A 20,186-nucleotide genomic window follows, 5' to 3' on the forward strand; every position below is an offset into this window, starting at 1 on the left:
TATCTGACAAGGACGATTGCTCCTTATCGTCCTATGTGTAATCTTTGTTCGACAGAGGCGTGCTTGCTCATTGTGGCAAGGATAACACATAGTAGGGCGGGTTGCCATGCTTTCTACTGCCTTGCTCTTTCTTTATTTGTAATTGATGTTTTTGTGCAGAGCATGCAGATGAACTGCCTATAGAGCCAGGCACCCTATCTTGAACAGCAGTTCGCTTTATAAATACTTTTAACATAACGTAACATAATATACTGTACATATGGAGTTTAAGGAAAACACAGTGGTGTGATTGTGCTGTGTCAATAACACCATCAAGAAAGATGCAACATGATAAACAACATAATAAATCACTTTTCAAATGCAGAACCTCTGGTTCTATGGACAAGCTTACTTGTAAATTTCGGTGTCGAGTGATATTACAATACCACATAATATCTTTCCAGTTTTTGTTTACAAACACATTGAATTCCTGAAGGTTGGGAACATAATGATAGGTGCACCTTTTTTTTTTTTGAAACCGTTTATTACAAAACTCAAAAAATATACAAAGATGGGCCTACAACCTTCCGGCCGGCCGCTAGTAGACAAAAGGAGCATATGATACACATTGTAGAGCGTGCGTTGCGGCTGAGGAAGATGCACAGGAGTTAGCAGCGTTGATAGCCACCCCATCCGGACCCCACTGTACGGTTTCATTTTAAACTCAAAAAACAACCAGAAAAAACAAACACACAAGGCAAACCACAATCCGAAATAGCAGCATGTGCTCCCCTGAGAGGGGGACCCTACCAGTCCATAGGAGTATCAAGAAGGGGAAGAGATCAGGACTAGGGCTGGGTAAACTCAATGTCCGGAACAAGGAAGATGGGTCGGCTAAGGTGCACCTTTTTATTTTACTTTTCTCATTCACTTTGTGCCAGGAAAAGAAGATCCGAATAGCCAGGAAAAGTAGATCTGAATAACCATGAGCCACGCAACATTCGTACTTTATACGTATATACTGTACACGCACTCAATAAGTATGTTGGCTCTACGTTTTGCCTTTTAGTCTTTTTTTTTAAAACCTTTATTTTCAAAAGTCAGGACACAGCTATTCAGCCGACAACCCGGAGGTTCGGCAGCATCGATATATAGCAACAGAGATGCGTCCCCAGTACCGTGAAAGGAGAAGTGCAAAGGTTCAATTTTAATTAAAAACAAAAACACACAACAAACCCCTGCAAGGCAAGAACACTGAAAGCCCATGGTGAAGCCCCCCAGGGGAGGCCGGACCCCACTCATCTACCAGTTACTGTACAGTGTAAAGAGGAAGAAGGGGGACAGCAGAGGCCAAAAAAGTCCATAAACCATACTGAGCTGGAAAGAAGGTTAGGAGGAAAGCTGTTCCTCGGGAGGATCCAGATCCGGGGCAAGACATATTCCCCCCCTGTATTGATTCCACCGCCCCCAGATGGCGTGCCACTTCCGGGGGCGGCCTCTAGCGCAATAGACCGTCTTCTCCCTTAACATACTCCAGTCCATATTTTCTTTCCACGCGGTCAATGTGGGGGGCCCCGCGGAGCCCCACAATCGCGCAATATCTCTTAGCGACCATGTTACCCAGAGTCACCCATTGGGTCTGTGCCTCATCGTGGTCAGTGGGCCCCCAGACATTCAGGAGGCAACACCGCGCTTCCGGCTGCATAGCAATGCCCGTCACCTCCCTTTTAGTCTTTTTAAACTTTCTTTTCTTTCTTTCTACTGTGCCCCTAGAAAGTAACTAAAGAACTGAATCTTTCAGTTTTTCTACCAAATGTTATCACCATGCCTCCCCCCCCCCCGGTGAATATTCTCAGCTCTCTAAATATCCAGAAGTGTCATATTATCACCCTCAAACACATCCTCATTATTCTGTTCTAAATGCCCGAACCCCTCTCAGGTCATATTAAAAAACTTCAACTTTTTAGTCTGCATAATCTTTTGAAACGTGCACATCTGCCAGCTCCACATTCCTCTATAAAAGTTAATGTACCATGAGCCCTCTTACATCACATCTTCTGACTCCTTATTGTAATCGATCACTACCCATTAGGTTTTTGGCCCTCTTACATGTAACTTCCTCTCTCCCATTGCCCTTGAGCTTTAGAAATATCCATCGCTGTTCAAAAAGTGATTTCCCCCCGCCAAGGCTCTTGTGGATATGTTTCCAACTCCAGTCTCCTCCTCCAAAAATGCTGCACTTCAATTGAAGCAACAACTCTCTTTTGGGACATGTGCTATTTTTCTCTTGTCACTGACAAGCTACATGTCAGAGAAGTAACTGTTTTGTTGTACTTCTTTCTTTTCTAATCACATTAATAAAATGTACCACAATTTAGAAATAAAATAAACCATATATAACATGTCTTTTGAAGCTTATGGGTTACCTCTGTGTAATCTTGCATTCTTTCGATAGTTATTTATTTTTTCCTTTTCACACTTGTAAAATGAATGACACCAGATGGAAATGAAAAGGTAACTCCACTATGAAGTATTCCTCCACATGCTTTTCTCAGGTTAGCATTCCTCCACTCATACAGTCTACTTGCAGATAGCTAAACAATGTCCACTTCTTAATCGTGTGTGCCCTTGCATCACTTAAGGCTCATCCACAGTATTTCACCTTTTCTTGCATTGTATGTGGCGAGCATCCTTGGCCATCTCTACACCAACATTTACAGAGGTCACCTCTCGAAAAGCAGCACCAGTTCACAGTGGTTTGTGTGTGGAAACATATCAACTGGAACGGCCATCTTCAGCGTAAAAGGTTCTCCAAGGAGCTTTCTGCGATCATTTGGGGGACAACACAGCCTGGAATCAAAGGTTATCCAGATATGTTAGTTTTTCTATGTTCAACTTGCTTTTGTAAATATTTACACCGGTTATGTAGCTCAACATACTCATAGTGGAGTCAAGTGACATGATGTCTGCGGAGCAATTTAACAAATAAAAAGTGATACTGAATGGAAGCTTGCTTACAAGACACAAGAAAAGGTAGACATAGGGAACACATATGCAGACACTGAATATGGACTATATGAACATGACACTCTGGAAACTCAGACGTACCCTCATAGAGGCTCAGTGGAAAGTTGCAAGTCCTCCTCCGCATCGAGGACTCACTACAGATGACAATACTAAACAGCACGAACAAATTAGGTGGGAGGTCAAAAGATTCAGACAACCCCATCAATGGAATTCCTCCAGCGGGGAGACTCACAACCAAAAGGTATCCGTGATCACAGTTACAAACGATCTTTGGAAGGTTGCAAGTCCTGCAGAATACCAACTGACCAACAACCTTAACAAAATCATGGTCTGTACTCACACTGGCCAACGTTAGAAGATCACAAAGCACACTACATCCCAAACAGGGGCAGTCTACTTGGAAAACACACAACCTGCAAACAACAGTCTATGCTTTGAGATTCCAATAATGCCAAGAGGTGAAGGAATCCAAGGGCACTCCATCAAACTATTAGTGAAGACAAAGAGGAGAAGATACGAGAGACAGCTTAGGATTCAAATTGATTATAATAACTGTAACTTGTGTTTTATATGGAGCAGGCTGCCACAGCATCTTAGAAGCTAGATAACCAGTGAAACTGTTATGCAACTCATTGACGTTGGATAGATAATTTATGGAGATATGGAGGGAATGAAGCAGGCATGGAAAATAGAGACCAGGCAACACAAAGAGAAAAACAACATAGGAAAAAATGACCTTACTCCAAAACATTTCGCAGGGCTTCTCCTTGAGGCTTACAGGACACATAAACCAGGGACTTAATCCTCCTGCAGTTTCGAATTGCTCTAGTTACGCGATAATCTGAAAAAGAAGTGTATAATTGACAGTTAATTTCCAAGAGTAATCTCGTTGAAAAAGTCTAGGCTAGTTTTGTGATTCTGCGTGTGGTAATACCTTTTCATCAATTGCAGGATTTCTCAAACGTTTCATGGGCATAACCTAGTGTGCCTTTATTAATCCACGTTCAACAGTGTCTTGATCAGGCAGGTCCTATTTTCAACATTTATAAGTTGGTCATGAAGTATAATTAGTTGATCGATTTTATGGGATTAGTTTCAATTTTATCTGTTTCAAATCAAATGTTCACATTTAAATGGTTTGAAAAGAAAAGCAAATTGGTTTGAATCCTTCGGTTTGGATTTCTTTGGTTTCAATTTATTTCCTTCACAAAGACGTGGGTTGTGCCCCATTAAATCAGTTTTCTCGTTCTGGCTCTTTATCATCTACCACTTCAACCCCCTTCAATTTTGCTCTATTAATTTTTAGTAACTCCCTCCTAGTTCTGTGCGTTTTCTTTAATACATGCAAAGTGGCCCCAGTATACCCCTGCTGTACACTGTTACCCCTTCCCTGCTCCTTCCAATGCGCTCACCCTACGCTCAGAGCCTATTTTCCTCTTCCTCGCTCTCTTATACTCTTCTGCCCTTCTCTGTGCTTTCAAACTTCTTTTTCTGTCAATTTATGTTTGACTAATTGCGTTTCCAAATCTATAGCCAGAGCTAAATGTAATTCATATCAAACGATTCAAATTTTCACTGAGCACTGATGCAACTTGCCCCAACACAACAGAAATATTTTTCTATAGGGTGAACCGCAGGAGAAAAGAAGCATTCTCCACGCTCATTAACACCCAATCCACACCCACGCAGTGCAAAATTGTAATTGATTGGAAATGAATGGCCATAAAAGTAAGTAGCGCAATACTCACGCAGTCCAGCCCTGGATGGGTTCACCACAGCACTAAAGGGATGGTTGTCTTGCAGCGTCAAAAGTAATTCTGGAAGTACCACCTCTGCTTTCCCAGAGTGGAACTTGCAGTTAGAGATCCCTGTGCATCAAAGACACAGCAGTCAGATAAATATGTTGCTCAAGGTTAGACTCCGACATTATTATTACAGAGAAGGGGAAGGGATGGCAACAAGAGCAGTAGCTTTCCACGGATTCAAATATTATATACTGCCCAAGACCATGTACAGAGCTCCACTGCCTTTTTCTTGGCGAGTGCTATAGAAATACTACATTGTACATACATGAAGAACCAACTACTGTATGATGGTATGACACAACAAGGAACCAGAAATCTTACTAACTCCTCCTTTCTATGCAATTCTAGTTCTGTTAAATTTTTTCACACCAGCATACAAAATAAACCTTCAAATGAATCACAAAAAAAGAAATTGCCCCATTATGTATTACTGAGTTTCAGTTCGGATTTGAGTTGTGAGTTCTACTGTCCATTCTCATTGATTTGACATTCTGCAAACTTTGTAGTAAATCCTTTTTCTGCTTTTGTATCAATTGTTAAACTGGATAGGAACATCCTGCAACATCTTAGCATGCCATTAAGTACTATAAGAATGTATAATTCATTCATTTCATTCTATCTTCCAACATCTCAGCATTGTAGTCAATGCTAGGCTGCTTCTCTCATTAAACTACTTGCCCGGTGACCCCAACACTTCATCTTCCAATCTGCTCACAATGGTAAGTCTAGGTGCTCTGAAATGATGGTTTATGGTACCGCTTTCATGGGTTTCCACAAACGTGCAACAGTTCGGTCACAGAGGATTCAGAATTTGGTTGCCAACTTTCTGATGAACACTGAAAATAAGTACCATATTACAACATCTGCAAACTTCAATGCTTGCTGTTAGAGCTCACTGTACATTTTAAGATACTGCCCATGATCCACAGAAACGTCTGGAATACGGGCCAGTTTCTAAAACTTTATTGCTCTTAGTCTGTACGCTCTTTTTCATCAGCAACCTATGGGTATTTGTGCTGTCTAACTGCTCCAATTACTTTTTAATACAGAGCTATGAACGTTGGTACCGTGTATGTATACATTATAAATGATATGTCTCTGTCTTTCCACATTTGCACGACCTCACTGTTCACTTCAGTTTAAAAAAGGGGGCTGATCAGTGGCGACTTCCTAGCGATGGCAGAGGGGTCATCAAGAGGGTGTTGATAACAGGTAAGAATCTACAGACTTAGAATACCAGGCTCACCATACACTTCAGTCCTCACTTTTTCCCATTACCAGACTGTAGGCAGATTCCACAGCAAATGCAAATCTGAAAAGGAGTATAAAGACAGCAATGAACAGCGTAGGCCTAGGCAGATAGATTTTTCAGACCTTCAAAGCCAAGTTTTGCATTTCTCCTGGAAAGAGCCTTCACAGTGTAGTGTTGTGTGTGCAACATTTGTTTGGGATATTCCCATAGCCGCGTGGCATATATATCTGACTTGTATATGCCTAGAGAATGCCACCAATGGCACCTTAGCTCTGGTGGAGCGTGCCCTATCAATGGACGGAAGATGAATCTACACAGTGTCAAAATGGGTGATGCACGATATTACTCATCTGACAGTGGTGGACTTAGCAGTTATTTGACCACATCATTACTCCCAGAGGTCAGAAAGCAATTGGTCTGGTTCAGTTCAGATAAAAATCAAACAAGTGCTACATGTTCAAATTCTACAGGATCTCCTCATCTGAGGATTTATGGAGACATGAGAAGAAAGACCTTCTCCTCATTCAGATGACACTCAGCAGTTTGGGTATAAGCAAGAGTGAGAGTAGAGAAGGGATTTTCATGGCCTATTCCGATTGGCCATAGAGGCTAGAAAGGATGTCTTTAAAGTATCGAGTTGCACACCTATTACAGCCAGACAAAAATGACATCACATTTTCTAACCAAGCAGGTCAATGGTTTATATTCTTCACTGTGACAGAACCAGTCCTTTGCTCTTACACTGTGCTCCAGTGAAGAACTTTCTGGCAGGCACTATAATATCAAAGTTCTCTGATGACAGTCCGAGACATTGAAACTCCTCAGGAACCATATGCTTAAGTGTAGTGATGGCAAATACTGGTGCCACATTCTCCCTCCTTCAAAAGACATGAGGTCTGTTCTCTCGCAGAGGCCAAAGTGCTCCCTCGGTGGAAGACAGAGAGGCCTGACCCACTAGGCAAGCACAATGGTCTCACCATTATTTTCTAATTAACTCAAATTGACAGTATCACTGGAAAGGCATAAAAAACCTCCCCCTTGTACAATGCTCGTCCATTCTCCACAGAACAGGGCCCCCAGCCCAACCAAGGAAAGGACTGATCAAATTTAAAGTTGAGTTGTGTCTACAAGAGTTCTATGTCAGGCATCAGAGATAGAGTTGAGGGCTTTCTGGAGGGTCTCTCATTCGTGCAACAAATAAAGAAGCCAGTTTAGGTTGTCAGCTCTGTCTGTCATTGCAATGTGGGAGACCAGCAAGGACATACATTGTTGCATTTTCTATTCCCACAGGGCTACAACGAATTGGCCAAGACATTGGGAGTGTGTCCCCCTTTGTTTCCTTTTGCAAGAGGGCTGTAGTGTTGACCTTATCGGCCACAACATCACTTACTCTCAACCTAGAAGCTAACATTATATGCAAGGACACATCTGATGTATCCAACACAACACTGATGGAGAGTTCCTGGTAATGTTTTCCCAAGCTGAGAAGTCGGTTGTGATCATGAACAGTTGTTGTGGCAATTCAGCAAAAGCTCAGTACAGTGTGGAAACCAGGATGATTAGACTTTGATGATCTTCAACTGGTCTTTTGCAACTGGACCTATTGCTTCACATAGAGTTACAGCGAGTGCATGTGATACCTGGCAGAGGGTATCATACCTACGTAGGATTCTTGGAGTCCTGATAGCATTTACCATTTCTGGAGGAGGGAAGCACTATTTCACGCTACAGTGCAAAATTGGTCCTATGAGCTACATCCTTATGAAAGGAACCCAAAACAACCTAGAGTGGTTCATTGTATAGGTCTTCCAGTGGGAAGTAGTTTTAATATTAAGTCCGTGCCCTCCCTGGACGCCACTCAAGTGAGACAGCGATCTAAGGATGGGTAACAGTGGACTTCTTGTTGTACCTGAAGGTCACCACAGGGATAAGGATCTAGATAAAGACCTGAGTAGTGACACTGACATGAATGGCACAGTCCTGTTGTACTGATACGTTGGGTTTTCTGTGTGTTCATTGATGGCAAGTATGTGAAAGTAGATAGCCTGAACTTCCATCCAGCCTTTTATATGCAATGCTGCTAATACCTGGGCCAAAGTCATCATGTTGATCTTCTGAAGGGAGAGGAATTGGTTTAGATCATACAGGTGTAAAATTTACTTAGGAACCATTTTGAATGATCCGCAATACAGGAGGCTCTATTGCCACCTGAAGACAGAAATCCATGGTATACAGACTGTGAAGACATGGCCAGGAAGCTGATTGCTATTGCTGCTGCAGTGCATAGCCATTCTAAACTAATGAGAGGATCAATGCCGGTTTGATAATCTGGACCCATCTGTGGTATTGAAAGTAAAGCCTTTCTCCACCACTGCTATAGAGTAGACCTTTTTATATGATGAAGAGAAGTCAGACACTCCAAGGAGACGTCACTGGTACTCCTTCATGTCGGCTGGGGAAGTGGGCTTCCTCTTGTCAATGAACTATCTACACTTGGCCTGCCTGAGACTTGAGGAGTAAGCGTGCTCTTCCACAAGGATCTCCACTTGGCCTGCTTGTCCCTTACACAAGAGAAGGCTCATGGAAGAGTCTAAAGTTTAGGGCAGGATTAGAGCAAATCCTGTAATCTGAGAGGTGAGGCCACTTCTGCCCCAGGTGCCCCTGTCCTGAGAATTTCTTATGAAATAAGGATGGTCTTTTTAGGGACCAACGGCTGCATTGGAAAAAGCGGTGTCACATCTCGCTTCTCTAGAAAATAGAGGACTACAGCAGGGTGAAGACTCACATACTCTGTAGCACGGAGTGCCTCCCTCATGTGTTTATGAGACTTGCCAATGAGACTGGTGCAGATGATGTCCACAGAAGTTTGATTGGAAGGGGCTGATTCTTTCCAGTGTTTTCTTTTGTATTTCAGAACATCCAAACACTGAATGAGGCCAGTCTCATGTTACATTCCTGGTCCAAGGCTAGCTCCTGGTTACCTGGGGGTGCTAAACTTCTCAACAGCCAACTAAACAGCACAGATGCTGGTCTTAACAATAGGAGTAATGCCATTGGGAGTGTGACAGAAACCACCCACAGGAGGAAATGGTCTGTGGTGTGGCTGCAGGGGGAAGAAACTTACTCTGCTGGTCTGTGCTCATGGAAGAAGATGGAGTTAACCTCTGGGTGAAGCAGATTATCTGACAGAGACTTCTAGCCGCATATTTCTTAACTTAGCATTTTCACCAGGTGTGAGACTGGATCCGGACATTTTTCGTGAGCAGTACCCCTGCATGCGGTAGATGGTGGCGTTCCCACGGGGCGTCGGTGGTGTATTCGGAAGGGCCCCTACTGGTTCATCGTTGGCTGGTAGGCTCTCGGCACCAGTCGGCCCCTTGTATTCACAGATAGATCTAAACTGGCACTGGTTTATACCACCTTTGCCTTCCAGAATGACGGTCCCCTTGTTGACGCTCCCGGTGCCATCCCCATTTTTATCCCCGACTTTGACATGGAGCCGGAGGGGCGTCGTCCGATGCTGACTACTGCGCCAAATGGAGCCATTCCCTCCAGGCTGGAACTTGAGCCCTATTCTTACGGGCTAGAACCTGGTGAAGATTGGGAGGGACCACTGACCCTGAAGAATATCAGCCCCTAGATCCCAACATGGACTGGTGTGAGGAATTGGCAGATGCCAGTGGACTGGACACCTCTCCAGATACTCGCTTGGTCTCTACTCCTACCGTGGCTACAGAGGAGGGTGCCACATTGCTATGGTGGTGAGGAGGGCGGCCAAGGTCCTTGACCTTCAGTTGCCCTCTGTGCTTCAGTTGCCCTCTGTGGCTGTCAAGACTAACATCCTGACGAGGTGCTTCAACTCGAAGTTACCCCTTCAGAACCACTTCTCCTATTTAATTAAACCCTTAAGGACGTCTTGCTCGGGGCTTGGTTCAAGCCAGGCACAGGGAATCCTGTGGACAGGACAACTGCATGCCACCATCGCCAAGCCCCTGGGAGCCCCTATTCCCTCACACAACACCCTGCCCTGGAGAGCTTGATGGTCCAAGCATCCACCTTCCATGTAAATCCTGGTGCACTACCTACTGCCCCACTGAATAGGGATATCATGAGGCTGGACGCCTTGGGAAAGAAAATGTTTTCTTTCACCAGCCTGGTATTGCAGTTTGTGAACACTGCATGCCTTTTGGCCTGTTACTCCCATTCCCTTTGGGATTCGGTTGCACAGGTGCTGCCCCTGGTCCCGGAGAAGGCCCAGGCCACACTCTCTCAGGCTATGGCTGATGGGAGATACACAGCTGTGTTTACAATCAGATGTGGGCTTGACACAACTGACTCCCTGGGCAGAGCGGTTTAGTTGTCGGTGGCCTTCCAGTGCCATGCCTGGCTGAGAACAGCTGGCTTTTCAGGAGATGTCCAAGCTTCACTTATGGACATGCCTTTTGATGGCTCCCGTTTCTTTGGGGACAAGACAGACTCAGTGCTGTAGTGCTTCAAGGACAGCAGGACCACGGCCAGGTCCATAGGCCTTTCCATGGCCCCGCCAACCTCAGTCAGCCTCTCGTGGCTACAGAAGGGGCTACCAGCTGCGTCTTTACCCGCCCAGGTCCATAGACTGCAAGCTTTCCGGCCCTTGCGTGGCTGAAGATGTGGTATCCATAGACCCCATGGGTCAGGCAGCCAGAGGTCGGCCCAGTACTATGCCGCCCCAGGCAGACGTAGCCTCCAAACCCATTTAGTTTGACTTCCGACCATAACGTGTAACCAGTGGGCGACATGATATGCGATCACCTGCACCACTTGATGTCAATAACAACAGACCCCAGGTTTCTCCAGAATGTCCAATGGGGCTACACCCTCCCCTTGTAGCTACCCCTCAACCCATGCCACCCACTTATGACAGACTAACGGAGGACCATCTATCCTTGATCTGCCAGGAAGTAGCAGCTCTCTTGGCTAAGGGAGTCCTAAAGAGGATGCCAGCATAAGAAGTAGGTTGTGGTTGCGATTCCTGAAAATTTCTGGTTCCCAAAAAGGCCAGAAGCCTTCGTGCTATCCTAGACTTGCACCCTCTCAATTCCTTCCTGAAAAAGGAGAAATTCAAACTGCCCACACTCACACAGGTCTTGACTGCCCTGGACCCAGGAGACTGGATGGTAGAGTTGGACATGCAGAATGCTTATTTGCTCATCCCCATCCTGCCTGCCCGCAGATGTTACCTGTAGTTCATGGTGGGCTATGAGCGCCTTCAATTTGCAGAGCTGCCCTTTGGCCTTACCAGTGCCTCTCGAGTGTTCAACAAGGTGATGACGGTAGTTGCAGTTCATCTGCAGAGATCAAGGGGGCCAGTCTTCCTCTATTTCGACGACTGGTTATTGAAGGTGGGGTAGTCGTCTTCCACCTCCAGACAATGGCGGATCACCTGCACTTGCTGGGGTTCACTATCAATGTGCCGAAGTCCCACCTGATCCCTTCTCAGACGCTCCCCTTCATTTGGGCTGTTCTGCACACAGTGCAGTTTCAAGCTTATCCTCTCGAACAGTGAGTTGTGATATTCAGGCTATGATACTGATGTTTTAGCCTCTATCTTGGGTTTCGGTGAGACAGACATTGAGGCTGCTGGGCCTCATGGCCTCCTGCTTGTGATTCATGCCCATTGGCATATGCGGGCTTCACAGTGGGACCTGAAGCTCCAGTGGGCCCAGCATCAGGGGAATCTCTCCGACATGCTCCAGATCTCAGAGGACACTGCAAGAGATCTGCAGTGGTGGTTAATGAACCGTGATTTGGTCAGCGGCAGACCCCTCTCTCTTCCTAAACCCGATCTGACATTAGTGACAAACGTAATTCCTGGGATGGGTGCAACCATGTGGTAGAGGTGGAGATCAAAGGCCTCTAGTCTCTGGCAGAAGCAGGACTCCACATCAACCTGTTGGAGCTCCAAGTGGTCTGGCTGTCATGGAAAGCCTTTTACCTCTCCATCAAGGGAAGGCTGGTACAGGTGTTCACGCACAACACCACCGCCATGTGTTATTGCAAAAAACATGTCAGGTGGGGTCATGGACCCTTTGTCAAGAGGCCCTGTGCCTCTGAACATGGCTGGAACATCAGGGCACCTGGCAGGCTCTCTGAACGCTAATGCGGACAAACTTAGCTGCAGATGCCTAACGGATCAAGAATGGGTCTCCATCCGCAGGTGCTGCAGTGTCTCTTTCAACAGTGGGGAGAGCCTTGGTTAGATCTGTTCGCCACCACAGAGAACGCACAATGTCACTGGTATGGAGTGCTGGAGTTTCCAAGGCAGTTCTCACTTGGAGCTAGAGTTGAGCTGATACCTCCTGTATGCCTTTTCGCCCATACCACTCCTGCCCAGAGTTCTCAAGAAAATCAGGAATGACCGGGCCCAAGTCATCCTTGTGGCGCTAGACTGGGCTCGGAGAGTTTGTTACCCCGAGTTGTTGAACATGGCCATTGGTCTTTCGATCAGTCTGCCCCTTCGAGAGGATCTGCCGTCACAGCAGCAGGGCAGGGTTCTTCAACCAAACCTGTCAACGCTCAGCCTTCATGTGTGAAGATTGAGCGGATACAGTTGACAGCTTTCGACCTTCCGCCCAAAGTCAGCAATGTTCTTTTGGCAGCCCAGCGTTCCTCCACCAAGAAGGTATATGCCCGCCGGTGGAATAAATTTGTGGCATGGTGTGCTGAGCATCAGATTGATGCCTCAACAGCCCCCCTTTCTCAGGTCTTGTTTATCCGTACCCTTGCCAAGCAGGGCTCTACATTGGGCACCTTAAAGGGTTACTTATCTACCATCACTGCTTTCCTGCGGCTACCAGATCAACCTTCCCTCTTCAAGTCCCCTGATGTAAATAGTTCCTTAAAGGCCTCTAACACGTTTCCATCGATTACATTTGTAATGCCTCAATGGGACCTTCATTGTGTTCTTACTTTTCCCGATGTGCACTCCCTTTGAGACGCTTCATACCTGTCCTCTTAGGCTTCTCACTATCAAGATGGCCTTCCTAGTGGCAGTTTCATCTGCCTGGAGGGTCAGTGTACTGCAGGCACTGTCATTGCAGCCGCTATATGTGTCTTTCTTTACAGACAAGCTGGTCCTTAGGACTTGAGCGTCCTTTTTGCTGAAAGTTGTCATCCTGTTCCACGTAGGCCAGCCCATCACTTTGCCTACCTTTCATGCCCGCCACCTCCCTCTAAAGAAGAGCATTGTGGTTCTACCGTGACCCCACAAAACCATTCTGGGTAGATGATCAAATCTTCATGGGGTATGTCGGGCCAAGAAAGGGAAGCGCCGTACAGAAGCGAACCATCTCTAGTTGGATTTTGCTCTGCATCAAGATCTGTTACTCATTGGCCGAGAATTCAGCCATAATGGGTTTGCATGCTAATTCCACCAGAGCAAATGCTGCAACCTTGACGTTAGCACATGGGGTTCTGGTCCTAGACATCTGCCAGGCAGCAACGTGGGTTTCCATGCACACATTCACCAAATACTACTGCCTAGACAGCCAGGTTTTGTGGGTTGGGCACTTTGCCCGTTCGGTCCTGTAGGACTTTCTGGTTTAAATCATGTTTGTAGACCCACATCCGGGAAGGTATTGTTTGGGTATCTATTCTAAGGTAAGAAATCTGCAGCTAGATGTCCCTATCCGATGAACAAATTTGAGAGAGGGTAGGTTTACTTACCTTTGGTGAAGCCTTATCTAGTACAGACTCTAGTCTCAGATTCCTTACATACACATACATCCTCCCCACAAACAGATTTCTAGGGTCAAGGCTGTTTCCCTTTCAGGGCACTAGTTTTTGCACATCAATGGTCAAGTGTTCTTAGTGGCTCTGCGCTCCTGGTGTGGAAAGTGACGAAAAGAAACTGATGTGAGCGTGCTGGGGTGACGCCTATATAGGCACCGCACATGTTACTATTGGCACAGATTACACCACGTGGAGCGGAATGACGCCAACTACCGGCGCGTAGGGATACTGGTCCCAAAATATTTCCAGATCCAGTCGGACGCCTGGGGAAAACGCTAAGGTAAGGAATCTGCGACTAGTTAGAGTGTCTACCAGATGAGGCATTACCGAAGGTGAGTAACTTGTTCTTCAGCGCCACACCTAAAAGGAAAAGCAAACTTGACCCACTGATGCAATGGTTGCTTGGCACTTCTGAGCCAAGATGTGGAGCTGAGCTTTGCTCAAAGGCTTAATTGAGTTTCTGATCTAGATGCCAAAGGATCCTTTGCTCCCTTGCACTTCACACCCTTACTCTGAACCATGACAACATGGTCCACCTGGAACAAAACCTCAGGTACTGAAGGAGAGATGGTCTTTGTAGGAAAGTGCCCCTTTTTGACATGGTAACCTCCACATTTTGCCCTAATACTGATTCTTTTTCGACTGAAAGTGCACTGGGTCCCTGCTAACCAGGCCCTCAGTGCCAGTGCTCTTTACCTGAAATAAGGTAAATGTTTAATTGTAACCCAACTGGCAAGGACTTTAGCACCCCTGTAAGTCCCTAGTAAATGGTACCCCTGGAACCCAGGGCATGAGTACCAAAGAGGGTCTCTATGGGCTACAGCATGTATTGTGCCACCCAAAGGGACCAACATAAAGGCAGCATGCAGCCAGCCATTTCAGGATGCGCAAAATTGTGCAAGCCAGTTTTAAAACAGACATGTTACACTCCCTGTGTGCCATGTCTATGCAAACTGCATATACCATATGTAAGTCACCCCTACAGCAGGTCTTAGAGCCCTAAGGCAGGGTCTATTATCTTATATGTGAGGGCATATCTGCATGAGCAGATATGCCCCTGTGATGTCTGGTTCCATTGACACGACATTGCAAGTGATCAGGAAGCCATCTTAACCATATGCACTGGGCACTGGTCATTATGAGTTACCCAGCGACATAATAGCCTCACTGAAAATAATGGTGATTGGTATCAAACATCTCTTCTTAATAAATCCACACTGATGCCAGTGTTGCATTTATTATGGCATGCACCCACAGGGCGCTTTAGAGGTACCCCCTGAAACCTAGCAGGCTTCTAGTGTGCTGGCTGACTGGACCCTTCCAGCCTGCCACTGCAGAGGAGTTTCTGATCCCCTGCTTGGGAGAGTCAACACTCTCAGAGGTCAGGAACAGTTCTTGCTCAAGGAAGGTGATCATACCTCCTCCAGCAGGACGGCCAGTGAATTAGCACAAAGGCCAGAGGCTTCAAAACCTCTGCTGCCGTTGATATGCGACCCCAGCTTTCTCGAGACCTGTGGAATGCCACACCCTGCACTTGGGCCCATTTGACAGCTGAGCAAAAGGCAAAATTAGCTAGTCAGTAGGCGTGCCGCACTATCAGGCAAGACACACCCCTAAGGCGGACCACCTGAAGTGAAGACCCAAAGAAGGGTTTCACCATCTTGTTTTTGGTGAAACTAGGAACTCCAGGTCAGGCTTACGCCCACTCTCCATAGGAAGTTGTCATATAGAGGGTGTAGTCACCCCAGGGGTAGGAGCATTTGTGACAACCAAGGCTTGTTCTTTATCCAGTCTGGACACCACTGATGCTGAAGCCAACCTACCGATGAGGGACTTCAGGATCACCAAGGCCAACACTGCGAGTGCCTTTGCTGTTCTGTTTTCTCTCTCTCTCCAGGTCACCAAAGCCTAGTGAGAGCCTCTAACCGCATCGACCCGCAGACCAAAACACCTCTGCACCCGAGCCCCCCAGGCTGGGTTTGTGGAAATAGATTGTATCCCTGTGCTCAAGAGACCCTCAAGAGCCGAGCCGAGCCCTCCTTTGGGTTCTGACGGACTTGTCCCCTAGTCCCCCCTTGCAGACTTTTGTTTTGACAGGTCCCTTTAAACTTTACATCGTAGCGCTCGATGCTACCAATGCAACTAGCACCTCTGCACCCTCACACACCAGGGCAGTGCGACCCGAACTGCTAGAGGTGTCTTGGATCCTGGACCCTAAGCACCGTAAACCCCAAAGGATACCTTCTACAACCGTTTGCAAGTATACTTATGCAGTGCATGCCTTTTCCTTCCATAGGATAACATTACAGCGTTCGAGGCTCATGTCTCAAATCTGACACCTGTGATTTTCTGCTGTTTACATGTAAAAATCTATAACATCTAAAGTACTTACCTGATTCCGATAATCTTGGTGTCTAAAATTAAATAAAATTCTGTATTATTTTTGTAAATTGGTCTTGAGTTTCTTCTTGAGTGTGTATTTCATTTATTGACTGTGTGTACAACAAATGCTTAACACTACATCTAATAAGCCTAAACTGCTTGACCACATTACCACAAATTGAGCATTTGGGATTAGTAATGTAAGCCCTATAAACCCATAAGCGTCGTCTGTACTTTTTGCATGGTGTTCCTTTACATTTGCACTACCACATAAAAAGCCAGCTTCCTACAGTCTTTCTAACAGCTTCTGCCAGCTTGTGAAGGCTGCTTCCATGAGGCCTCTTGCACAGGCATGGCCTGTAGGCAGGAAGTACCTCACTAGCTCACTGGTTCAAAGGGTACTGTGCACTACATCCAGTGGCCAAAATACTGTACTTTACTCTGTACAAAGTGGTGCACCGATGCTCAGCTAGCAAGCCAGATGGTTTTGGAGGGACCAGATATAAAATGTAGCAAAAAGAGCAGAGAAACACATTGGAAGAATGTTAACTACACACAAGAGAGACACAGAGATTAGGTGGGTCAAGTGCTGCAAACGTTTGCAGGCACAGCACACTCGGACTGAAGCCAGAGCACTGCAGCATTAGCTATCTGATCAAAAGGAAGGAGATGGAGGGAAAGAAGTGAAAAATAGTTCAAAAAGACAGAAAGTATAAGGGCGAGCGCTAATATAGTAAATTCACTCGGCATGAGAAAAGCAGGTTTAAGCAGTGCTGTTTAGTAGAAAAAATGAACAGGCGAGGGATGACGCGGACACGTATATGACATTTCCATGTGTATGTGGTAATGGGAGCATAAACCTCTGTTTTAAATCTACTACAGAAGTAGTTGCTGGACTGGCCACTCGGTCTCACTGACACTGACAGGTAAACTCCATGCTTATGTTTTCAAATGTTGCAAAATAATAAACAAGATAGTGAAGGGCGAGGAGTCTGGTGATATCTGCTTATATGAGTATAAAGAGTGAGTCAATTAAAAGATATGTGATCAAGGCTCAAGAGAGCCGAAACGCGTAATGGCGACTTGTGAGGAACATAACATTTTCACTTTAAGCACCAAGTTTGGGAGGGATGGGAGGGTTGGCCCTTGCAGAGGCTGTGGGATGGTTTGGGGTCTGGGAGGGGCAAGGGTCACTGGGTAAGGTGTAGGGTTTGGGTAGGGTGGGGGAGTAATGGAAAAAAAAAATTCATGACAGTAACAAGGGAGAGTGATGGCGTTGAAAAGGCTATGTTTGTTTTACTTATTAATAGCCAAGGTATAAAATTGTTCAATTACTGGTTAAGTAATGTTATTGGCTATCCTTTGATGTGGTGGAAAATTAAAAAACAAAATAATAAAAAGTTAGCATGAAACGTAGTATTAAGATTTGCTCATTTAATGTTTCAGGGCTTAACTGTAGCAATAAAAGACGTAGAATAGCTGCAGAAATACGATATATTTGTCCCGATATTGTATGCCTACAAGAAACACATTTATCTTGGGACAGAAGGACATTGGTAACAGATTTGGGTTATACGTTGATGGTTGCTTCTCAACAAACTAATAATACCAGAGGGGTTATGATTCTTTCTAGAATTGGATATTGTACGGTGATTCGTAAATTAGCGGATAAATGGGGCAGATGGGCTTTATTAGAAATTATAGTCTCTGGAATGGCTCTTACCATCTGTACAATTTATGGCTCCAATTTAGATGAGGCTGAAGTTTTGCAACAATTAAATATTGAACTTGCTGATTGGAAAACTCCGTTAATTTTATGTGGAGATCTTAATATTAATCTGAATACTGGTGAGCTAATGGCTGGTTTAGAACATTATAATGGACGTAAACCACGCGTATTTAAGGCTCTATACGATTTAGTAATTGATCATGGGTTGATTGACGTATGGAGTAAATGGCATTTTACTTTCCCGGGATATACTTTTTATTCCGCACCTCACAAGAAATTAGTTCGGTTAGATTACTTTTTTACGTCCTTAACTATACAACATCAAACTAAGATACAAATCTTTCCTAGAGTCACTTCGGATCATTCCCCCTTATTATTGGAATGCTCTGTTTTAGGGGACTATAGAGGTATAAGGAGTTTTTCATTCGATAGGAAGCTCTGCTTAGACGAACAATATAGAATCTATATGAGGGGATGGATGACAGAATTTTTTAAAATTAATCTAGATACCGTTCATATTTCAATACTTTGGGACACTTTTAAGGCTTGTTTTAGAGGAGAAACTATAAGTTTTGGTTTATACAACCAAAATAAATTACGATCTCACATGGGGGAGCTTTATGAATCATTAAAGGTTGCAGAAGTAGAGCTGGCTAAAGCAATAAAAAGATTTGACAACATATCACAGGTTTCTATAGCCGAAGCAAAAATTGCACAATGCAAGGCGAAGATAACTGGGGTTTGGGCGGAAGAAAATGCTCGGAAATACTTAATAAATAAAAGACATATTCATGAATATGGTGAAGCTATAGGTCGCTCATTAGCGTTAAGATTAAAAATGAAAACAAGTTCCCGACTGATTCCCAAATTACAAGATCAATTCGGGATAGTACAAGAATCACCAACGGCTATACTAGATATTTTTCATCAATTTTACTCTGACCTCTATACTCAACAATCAAAGCCTAATATAATTCAAATCCCGGATGTGGGTATAATAAATCAATTAACTGAAATAGATGCAGAAGCCCTGGATAGCCCTTTTACTATGGCAGAATTAGAGATTGCAGTTAAGAACATTCCAAATAGCAAAGCTGCCGGTCCAGACTGCATCCCGGGGGAAGTTTATAAATGTTTTTTTGAGTCAATGAAGCCTGTGATGCTCGAAACATTTAGGATGGCACAAAAGGGAATGGCCCCAAAAACTTGGAATGAAGCATCCATAGTGGTGTTTAGTAAAAAGGGGAAACCACCAGAGCTGCCTGGCTCGTATCGACCAATATCCCTACTTAACTGCGACAGTAAGCTGTACTCAAAGATGATATCGAATCGCTTATCCAAAGTTATCTCGTCATTAGTTACAACTTCCCAACACGGTTTTATACCTAAAAGAGGAACGGTTTCTCATATTAATAAGGTTATTACCCTATTTGATATTGCAGAAACCGAAAAGAGAGACTTGGCATTGATACTGCTCGATGCAGAAAAAGCTTTTGACCGTGTAGAATGGGATTATTTATGGGAAGTGATGAGAAGAATGGGATTTGGGAAAGCTATTTTAACTGCAATTCAAGCCCTGTATAAAACTCCTAATGCGAGAATTGCTGCTATGGGTCTTAAATCTGATAAGATCAATATTACTAGAGGGACACGACAAGGGTGCCCTTGTTCACCTTTACTTTTTGCATTGTATATCCATCCCTTTATTATTAGTTTACAAAACTCGCTTCATATCAAACCGTTTGTAGCTTCAGGTATTCCTCATTCAGTATTTGCATATGCAGATGACATTGCAATAACGACAACCGATCCCAGGGAATCAATAGTGGAGATTGAATCTTTAGCTAGAATTTTTGGAGCTATATCAGGGTATAAACTAAACTCTGCTAAGACCCAAATACTATGTACAAAAAGTATACAGTTTAACGAACCGCGTGTAATAGAAGAGGTTACGTATTTAGGTATTAAGATTAGAACTCAAATGTCAGAGATAACAGATAGTAACTGGAAAGAAATTACACTCCAAATCAAGCAATCATTAGACAGATGGAGCCGACTTCAACTATCAATAGTTGGCAGAGGAAATATTATTAAGATGAGTGTTCTTGCCAAGATATTATATCTATTTCGTAGTATTCCACTTGAATTTTCTCATAAACAGATACAGCAATTACAAACTAGCTGTGGAAAATTCTTCTGGGCTCCTGGTAAGATCCGAAGAGGTATGAAATGGTTAACTCTT

General features: G+C 44.6%; 1 protein-coding gene across 1 annotated transcript in view; it reads right to left on the reverse strand.

The window, feature by feature from the left end:
• Positions 1–501: 501 nt before the first annotated feature.
• Positions 502–20,186, reverse strand: part of TRMT2B (tRNA methyltransferase 2B) — a 152,302-nt gene continuing 132,617 nt past the window's right edge. The window contains exons 11-13 of the mRNA XM_085607724.1: positions 4,755–4,874; positions 3,748–3,847; positions 502–2,829 (exon numbers count right to left, since the gene is read on the reverse strand). Coding sequence (XP_085463850.1) covers positions 2,703–2,829; positions 3,748–3,847; positions 4,755–4,874 — 347 coding nt within the window. The 3' untranslated portion in view covers positions 502–2,702. The remainder of the gene's footprint in view (positions 2,830–3,747; positions 3,848–4,754; positions 4,875–20,186) is intronic.

Source organism: Triturus cristatus, chromosome 5_2 (genome assembly GCF_964204655.1).
Source record: "Triturus cristatus chromosome 5_2, aTriCri1.1, whole genome shotgun sequence".
In the NCBI taxonomy this organism is placed as follows: Eukaryota; Metazoa; Chordata; class Amphibia; order Caudata; family Salamandridae; genus Triturus; species Triturus cristatus.